General features: G+C 43.7%; 2 protein-coding genes across 2 annotated transcripts; one reads left to right on the top strand and one right to left on the bottom strand.

Annotated features, from left to right (window-relative positions):
- Positions 1-206: 206 nt before the first annotated feature.
- C922_00389 (triosephosphate isomerase) lies at positions 207-1,119 on the top strand (the record flags this gene model as incomplete). The annotated part of the gene is made up of 2 exons (XM_008816006.1): positions 207-318; positions 485-1,119. The coding sequence occupies 2 exons, from the start codon at positions 207-209 to the stop codon at positions 1,117-1,119; spliced, it is 747 nt and encodes a 248-aa protein (XP_008814228.1).
- Positions 1,120-1,851: 732 nt separating this feature from the next.
- Positions 1,852-8,585, bottom strand: C922_00388 (hypothetical protein; the record flags this gene model as incomplete). Its single annotated transcript, XM_008816005.1, has 5 exons — positions 1,852-1,993; positions 2,215-2,276; positions 2,440-2,514; positions 2,649-2,789; positions 2,889-8,585. The coding sequence occupies 5 exons, from the start codon at positions 8,583-8,585 to the stop codon at positions 1,852-1,854; spliced, it is 6,117 nt and encodes a 2,038-aa protein (XP_008814227.1).
- Positions 8,586-9,041: the final 456 nt, after the last annotated feature.

Genomic DNA, 9,041 nt, shown 5'->3' with positions numbered 1-9,041 from the left:
ACGGTGTGCCCATCAGATGAGCGAGTGCGTGCTTACCATATGAGCGACTGTGTACTTGGTAAAATGATTTCGTCTTTACGCATGGAACGTATCACCTATTTTCTCACTAAAATGCTGACACCACTTTCATTTTTCCCACTTTGAAGGCCCCTGTAACATCCACGCCACCCCGTACTCATTACTAATGTCTAAATCCACGGAACAAAATGACGAGGAAATATTTCGTATCAGCCAATTGGAAATGCAATGGAACCCAGGAAAGCATAAAGGCCCTGACGGCGAGCTTTAATGAGTTGGACTTTGACCCCGCCAAGCTGGGTAAGTCCCGCGAGAGCCACTGCGTCGGGGCGATGCAGATGATGATGTAGACGCTTACGCAGCAATGGTGATTGCTCCGTTGCCATTGCTTCGTGGAAATTTTTCCGTGGCAATTGCTCCATAACGGAAGCTCCACCTCAACTTCCGAACCCCACCCCAACTGCAGACGTTGTCGTTTTCCCCGTGAACGTGCACTATGAACTTGCAAAGAGCTTGCTGAAGCCAAAGTTTCACACAGGCATACAAAATGTGTCCAAGTACGGAAATGGATCCTACACAGGAGAAGTCAGCGCAGAAATTGCAAAGGATCTGAACATCGAATATGTAATCATTGGACATTTTGAAAGAAGAAAATTCTTTAACGAAACGGATGAAGATGTAAAAGACAAATTGCAGCAGTGTTTAAAAAATAAGTTAAAAGTTGTTGTCTGTTTTGGTGAGTCATTGGAACAGAGGGAAAAAAATCAAACCATCGACGTAATAACAAAACAAGTTAACAGCTTTGTCCATTTAATTGACAATTTCGATAATGTTGTTTTGGCATATGAACCAATTTGGGCCATTGGGACCGGCAAAACTGCAACACCTGAACAAGCCCAAGAGGTCCATAAAGAAATCAGAAATATTGTGAAAGAAAAATGTGGAGAAAAAAATGCTAACCAGATCAGAATTCTATATGGGGGTAGTGTTAATACTGAAAATTGTGCATCCCTCATTAAGCAGGAAGATATTGATGGATTCCTAGTTGGCAATGCTTCCTTGAAGCCATCCTTTGTTGAAATTATCAAGAGTGCTATGTAAACAAATAAGAGGGAGCGAAAGAGAGTCACCTTTGTACAGAAGTCATCATCATGATTATCTCCGCATCTTGATCAGCACAGAGGAAAATGCGAACCCCGAACCACACTTCCGACTCCGTACATCCTGTAAATTACTTTTCGTAAGAGTCATGTATGAGATACCTCCGTTTCATCAGTCGTACCGTTCAACAGCTCTTAAAAGATCGATACATATACAAATAGACATATAAATATATATATATATTTTTTTTTTTCCCCCGTGAACGTTCCCCTCGTGATTTACGAAGCTGTGCATAGATCAGTTCCATTAACACATCGCATCTTCACATAATGCCATTTGGTTTCTAAAAAAGAAAAAAAATAATTTCACAAGTTAGAAAAAAAAACAAAAAAAAAAGAACGTCAACTTCAGAGATTCATAAAGGATGATATAAATAATTCATAATAACACTTCACTTTTATTTGAAGAGTGAACAAAAAAAAAATAAAAAAATGAGCGGTCCTATGTGGAGGACGCCAAACGAAGGCTTAATGCGTAAGAATGAATAAAGGGAATTAAGATAAAATCGCCAAACAGGGACACATATAACGCACATACCATATATAGTACGTGGAAACGAAAAAAAAATAAACTTAAAAAGGAAGGGAGAAAGCCAAAAGGTGTAACAAAAAAAAATGATCAAATGGGACGTGGCGCAAAGGTGAAATATGGGGGTTCACCATACAGCCTCCCTCACTGGGATGACCTGTTCTTCTGAATCATCTTCGAGATGGAGGGCAACAGGTCCTGGGTGAGTGTAACGTTCAAGTACTTCTTCAGAGTGCCCATAATTGTGTACGCTGCCAAATATTCGTCTATTTCGTTTACGTTGATTCTGCACGGGGAGTCCAAAATGGGGGGGAAATGTGTAATGAGTAGGTAGACCAAGGAGAGAGAGACACAAGTCAGGGGGCACCTGCCCCTTTCATGTTGCCCTATTTTGTGCGCGTCCCTCCTGCGCATTATATGTACGTTCAAGTTTCTCTCCTTTTCGGAGTTCCCAAGGTGTCCAATGCGCCCAGGCCGTCCAACATTTCGAACGCTTTGAGTCGCTACCTGTTCTTTATCTTTTCGTTAATCCCCTTGGTTGCCGCCAGTTCTTTTATTTTCCGCTCGATCTGTTGGGGAGTGCAGAGATAGGAATGCGGAAAAGAGGTGAAACCATAATAGGGAGGAGTGGTAATATGGAAAAGTGGTAATATGGAGAGGCGGCAAAAGGGAGAACCAGCAGCGGATGGGGGGCCATCTGCGCGCCAGTATACACCGTGCCATCCGTCGAACCTCCTGAAAATTATCCGTTTTGCTCAAATTCAAGCAGGATGATATGGACCTGACAAAGTAGGACTGCGTTTTGAGCTGCAAAAGGGGGGGGTGGCGAAATTGTAACGTGTGTACATGTGTGGGGACAAAGACGAGAATCGGTTTGTCTACCAAAAATGTGCTAAGCTGTCACGAGTCTGCGCGACGGCATGGGCCTTCCCCTCGCGCACCTTTGAGTTCATCGAATTCATGTGCGGGATGATGTCGCTGATTTTGGCAATGCTGTACAGGTTCATGTACGTCTTAATGACTTTGCTGATGATTTCCTTCGAATGTTTGTTGATTATGTATTCGGCCTTCTCGAAGGAGTCCTGCGGTGGAGAAGCGGTGTAGGGGGGGTGCAGAAGCGGTGTACAGTCGGTGTAAAATCGGCGCAGAAGCGGTGCGCTCTGCGAGCCGGCTTGCCGTACATTGGAATATTTGGACATCTCCAGATTCTTCTCGTACAAACTTCTGACAAGCTTCAAGCAAGCCCCATCGATGTCCCTCCTTCTGACGTCCTTCAAATCTGCTTGAAAAATTAAAAGCACACTTCTCCGGAAGAGATAATACTTCTGCCCATTCACGTAGTGGCTCTTCCATTTCTTGATCACATTTATGTATTCATCAAATTTGGTAGAATTTATCGAAATTATCGAGGCGACGTTGTAAAAGAAGGAAGAGAATAAGGGGAACTGTTCATACACAATGAAGGACAAAAATTTTACAAACTGGATTACGAAAAAAATATTGTCACTTTTTAATTCGCTACATATCGTTATGAATATGTTGACCAATTCTGTCTTTTCAAATCTCATTAAGGTGTCATGTAGGTGATTAATTTTGTCTTCACTGTTTGACACATTTTCTGTGCATCTTTGATTCCATTTTGTCAAGTCGCTAATTTGGAACCCATTGTTTGATTCACTGATGGGGTTCTTTTCTAGGTACATCTTTACAAAATCATTCAGGTAGTTGTGCTGCGTGTTCGCGTTCGGGTTGCGCGTGTCGACTGACACAAGATCGCCAACCATACCAATGCCGCTCACCGAGGGAACGCTTCCCCAGGCGGCGCTATTGACCCCGGGAGGAAGCATGTGGCCACCCGTTGACTCACTCCCCATTTGGAGCCTGCTCATGGTGAATTCCGCAGACGCCCCGGGCATATTACAAGACGTGAAGGTTGCATTCATCTGACTATTAGGATTATCCTTCCTCGACAATGCAACGGAGGATTTGCCAAAGTCGTCGTAGCTCCTCCCTCCATTGGAGTGTTGAGCCAAGCTAACGGCATCCACCATTTTGGGCAAATTATCCTTCTCACCGCTCTGCAGGTGGCCGTAACTCTTTCCGTCCCCTTGGGAATGCATCTCTCCCGTAGGTTGACTGAAATCCCGTTTTTGCAAGTTATCACTTTTTATATAATTCACATTTTCGCGAAAAATATTTTGGTACACTTCTACAATTTTTTCCGATGCGTCCAATTTATTTTTCATATTTTGCAGCTCCTGCTTTTGCTCCAGTTGTTCAATTTTTTGGTCATACAAAATTTTCTGATTATCAAAATTTTTTTTTATTTCATTCATTTCGTTGAATAAATTTTGACACATTTTTTTGTACGTGCCTTCCTTGGTGTGTTCACTCGTGTCTGTCTGGGTTGGGTTACCCTTTTGGGGGGCGGCCTTTCTGCGGCTTTCCTCCCCATCGGCATCATCACTGGAGTGTGCACCGGAATGGGCACTCGAATCGGCATACGAATGGGAATACGAATCGGCGTGGGACTTCCCGTTGGAATGTCCCTTGGAGTGCTCACCGGGATGCCCACCCCGAAGGCTCCTCCCCTCGGAGCACTCGCTTAGCTTCTTTCTGAGCATGATTTTCTCCTTGGTCCCAGTTTTAAGGAGGTCCTTCAAATTTCTGATTTGTTTGTTAAGCATGCACATCTCAACCTCGTAATACTTGGAAATGTCTAGGCACTGCTTATCGACCAGAGTGGGGTGCTTCTTGTTGAGTACCTGCTTCAAGGTAGCGGTTGCATCCTGTTTGCACTTTTCAATTTCGTCCAAAACTAGCTGGTACTTCTTTTTCAACTTATCCATTTCGCTGTCCTTGTTACTTATCTTGTGATTCAGTTTGTTGGCTTTATTTTTGTATATGTTAATGTCCTTCTCATAATTGGCAATTTTTTTCGCTTGGTCGGCGATTTTCACATTTAAATTTGTCCTTTCTTTGATGTCTTTTTTTTTCACAAGTTCGTTCTTTTGCATAAGTTCTACTCTTAGTTTCTCATTCTCTTCATTCAGATGCTCTATTTTCTTCTCATATTCGTTCAGCTTGTTTATTTCTCCTAAGAGGGAATTCATTTTTTTATTTTTCGCATTATTTTCGTTCGTCAAAGAGTAAATTATGTCTATACAATTATAAAGGAGTTTTTTCCATTTCACTTGATTCTTTTCTTTGTCTTCTTTTTGCAGGTTTACTGACTTTTTTATTTTGTTCAATTTGAGATGGTTATTCAGCTTCTCAATTTCTTGCATGTCTTCCTCATCCAGGTGAACTGTCTCTTTGTTTGATTCTCTTCCCAGGTGTTGACTGCCCTGTGCTGAATGCTCCTCGTCTTGATGTTCTTCAGAGCAACGTCCTATCTTCGTGGTGCCCTTTTCCTGGTCGAGTTCCCTACTTGGTGCCTCACCTGCGGTTCGAGTCACTCCGTCGTTACAAACAGGATTGCTTCCTTTCCCTCTGAGCTCCTTTGCGACCCCTTTAACTGGGGCGACATCTTGGTCTACCCCTCCCTGCTCACACTTCACGCTGCTACTGCAGGACACCCTGTTGTTTTTTACCCCGCTGCCTTCCCCCCCGTTGTTGTATCCCTCTGAAGCATCACTCGCATTTGGCTCCTTCTCAACTCCGTTCAGAAGATCCTTTCTCACTATGTCCAGGTTCTTCCTCTCATTCAGTAACTTCTCCACTACGTCATTTATGCTGTCCTTTATCTTTTCCCGGATGAGTTGTGCCAGTGCGTCTTCACTAATGCGGCTCGTTGAGACGTCCCCTGGCACTGCACACGGAGAGTGTTGCATCTGATTTGATGGGGGCCCCATCTGGTTGTTGGCAGCTTTACTACCGATACGACCCTGCGAGCTGCCAAATATCAACCCCCGTATGTCATTTGCATTGACGCTACCAATGCTGCTATTTATGTAGTCAAACCAGTACTGCCTCAAGTCACGCCCGTCGATGATTTCGCCCCTCCTGTCAGAAATGTAACCCTCGGTGGATATAATCCTAATCGTGTTGTCCGTGTTTCTCGAGTCGGAGAGATCACTGCTTTCTTTCCCTCCGAAATCGGCTGTCTCGCCTAACTTGTTCACACTGCTTCTGTTTCCCACAGGAATTAGTTCTCTCCCCACCAAGGGGCCACTATAAAAGCTGATTCCATTGCGCTCAGGCATCTGTACATTGGTCATTCCATCAGAAGGAATAATGGCATTGGAGTTGTTACTGGCCACACTTCTGTACATTACACCGCCCTTTTCACTATGCCCCGTGTGTGCTTTCTCAAAGGAGTGCAATTCATCTGGATTGTTTATATCGAAGAAGCCGACACCATCGCACGTATGTTTATTCATTCCCCCTATATCTACGGTGAGGTTTTTTTTTTTCCTAACCTGGCTCGCATAATCTGACGTTCCATCCCCCCCATAGTTATAATGACTATTCATCAGATACACATTCTCAGAACTGTTGGAAAAAATTTTTCTTTCTCTTCCTTCGATTAAGTACTTCTCTATGTTGTGAAGACCATTGCTCTCATCATCACTATGTTTGTGCAGATTCCTCAATTTGGTGAAAATCATTCCGTCTTTTGAGTTGGAAGGATCGCTTCTTCGGGTTAATCTCCCCTCGTCTGCATCCAACTTGTTCACATCGTTATAGCCCCTTGGGACATTGTAACTGATATCATTACTCACCTCTGTGGAGTCACCCGCGTTTCTGCTATGCTCACTTTGGCCCCACCTGCTATGCTTGTCTTCCTCTCGGCTGGCTAACTTTACAGTGCTGCTTTTTAAAGAATTAAAACCAAACGGAGGGTTATCACATCCTTTGCTGTATTCACGGACATACACATCTATGTGAGGGTCCTTATCCAACCTGCTTGCGAAGTCGGGGCTTCTTTTTTTATCCCCAAAACTGGTACTCCGATGAATTGCAAACTGGTCTATTTGGTTGATTCCTGTTTGAGATCTCTGCAGCATCATTGAATTAACCACCAAAGGGTTCTTGCTTACACCAAGGGATCTGTCATCGGGGGTCTCTATTTTATCATTCCATGGGCTGGCATAATTGCGGTCTCCTCTAAGTGGGGCGTCCTCCCCAGAGGGAAGATCATGGAAGCCTTGTTTCTCCGTCATTGAATTAGATATCGGCATGTTTCTTAAAGTCAGACTTCTTCTCAGCTCACACCCGGGGGGTAACGTGTCACTTCTATGCTTCATCCTCTGCACCGGCATGGTGCTCTCTCTGTCGCACTGCTTGGAGTCGACGAACAGGTTGTCCCGAAACGATTTCGTATTCATTATGTGAAATTGGTTTGACGAAAAAATGTTGTCATTAAAACTTACGTTATTGTTTGAGACAAAATTTCCCAAAACATTTACGTTGCTACTCTCTGCAATCCTTCCAGTAGTCGTTGCGCTACCTTTTCCAATTTGAAGTTGGTTACTTCTTTCCCTCAACATGTCGTTGTATTCCGCTTCAGTCTTCACAAAATTGTACTTCTGCGAACTGGCAAGCTTGAGAAGGGTCACACTCTCGCCCCCCGCCTTGTCCCTGCTTCTATATTGGGCGTCATCCCCTTGGTTAGAGAGAATACTTTTAAACCCATCCAAATGGGAAACGACAGGGCCTTCCTCCTTCGTAAAGAAATGGCTATCCCCGTTTTTGTCCTGTTCCCCTTTCAAAGTTAACTCTTCGAGTATGTTTCGCTGCTCTTTTGGCAAATAAATGGTACTACCCTTTTGTGCTTCCACCCCAGGGGGGACGACAACTTCACCTTTTTCATCATCACACGGATAGTCTAGATTCACATTCTGCTCAAGTCCACTTTTGCTTGTCTTCCCAGCCAAATAATACGTAATAAATGGGGTGTTCGTTCCCTCTTCCTCTTTTTCGTCTTTCAAATTTGCAGGAGTCTCCAGTTCGCTCATATTCATCTTCCCAGCTGTTTCGAATTTTAAGTACTCGAAATAGTTCCTCGAGAAACTCTTACTTGGCGTCTTATTTAAATCGACATCATTCAGGTAAATCTTATTCAAGTTTGCGAAAATTTCTTCCCTGTTTTCATCATAACCGTTCTGATATTCCCCCTCGATATTGTCACCGTCGTGAAGAATGTTGCCGTCATCATCCTCTTTGCTTCTTATCTCCCTCAAAAGGACCTCTGTACTAGGAGTCTTATATATATTGTTTAAGTTCCCCCCCAGGGGGTCCTCTGCGTAAGGTACTGTTTCGTCCCCATTATGCGGAAGGTATGAACTGCTACTCTTTTTCCTTCGTTGTAGGTTTAAATGGTGCAACGATTTTGACACTCGTAATTGGCTCCTTTTTGTATCATCGAAGGTGGACAAATTGATGCAACTTTTAATATTCCCCTTTCTGAATTTCTCATCCTGGGAATAAATATCCTTAATAGAATCCTCTGTGAAACTTTTCTTCCCTAGACTGTATCTCTGTTGTGTGTAATTCCTTCCCAATTTGAGCTCTCCTTCGTCATCCAGGAGGTTTGCATGACTATGCCTTTTTGTCAGATATTTGTTCACTTCCTCGAGTTGGTAGCTGCTGCTCCCGTGGTAACTGTCACTTTTTTCTCCCCATTTCGGGTACCTTTCATCATTTCCATGTCTGCTTCCTTCGCCGTGGTGTTCCTTTTGTTTTCCGTCATGTGGGTTATATTTTGGGGAAGACGCCTCATTCGGGCTCTCTTCTCTGCTTCGTTCACCGTCACCCCCGTTTATTAACTTATTTCTCCGCCTCTTCAAAATGTCATCAATCTTTGTGCTGGTCTTGCACTTGATGTATTGTAACGAGCTGCTACCTTTGTCTTGGAAAAAGTCATCATCACTCATTGTTCACGCTTTATAGGGGGACGACACAAATTCATTCTTTTCATTTCATCGAGGTGGGGGAAAAGGTAGTAACACTTAGAATATCTGTGCAGAATGAAGTTTCACGCTGACGTGACGAACGGAGGTACCTCGCTAAACGGAAGGACTACTCGTCACCCGTTATCCTCTCCCTTCCTACGCATAAGACACGCAACCTTGGGCTCCGTTCCGTGTAGAGAAAGTTTTACTTCAAAATGGAATGTTAAACTGCGTCGGGTCGGTTAAAATTGTTACTTTATTTTATGTTATTTTATTTATTTATTTTTTCTTTTGACCTTCCTCGCACGGGGGTAGCTATCTCTTCGCGTGTTTAATCTACCTGGAGCAACTCCTTGCGATGCCGGTTAACTGAGCAACGATTGGTTGCCGGCACCCCTTGCACTTCGTCAAAGCTTACAGCTAAGAGAGGCTCATAGC

Source organism: Plasmodium inui (genome assembly GCF_000524495.1).
Source record: "Plasmodium inui San Antonio 1 unplaced genomic scaffold supercont1.1, whole genome shotgun sequence".
NCBI classification, from domain to species: domain Eukaryota; phylum Apicomplexa; class Aconoidasida; order Haemosporida; family Plasmodiidae; genus Plasmodium; species Plasmodium inui.
This window is presented reverse-complemented; position numbering and strand designations above follow the sequence as displayed.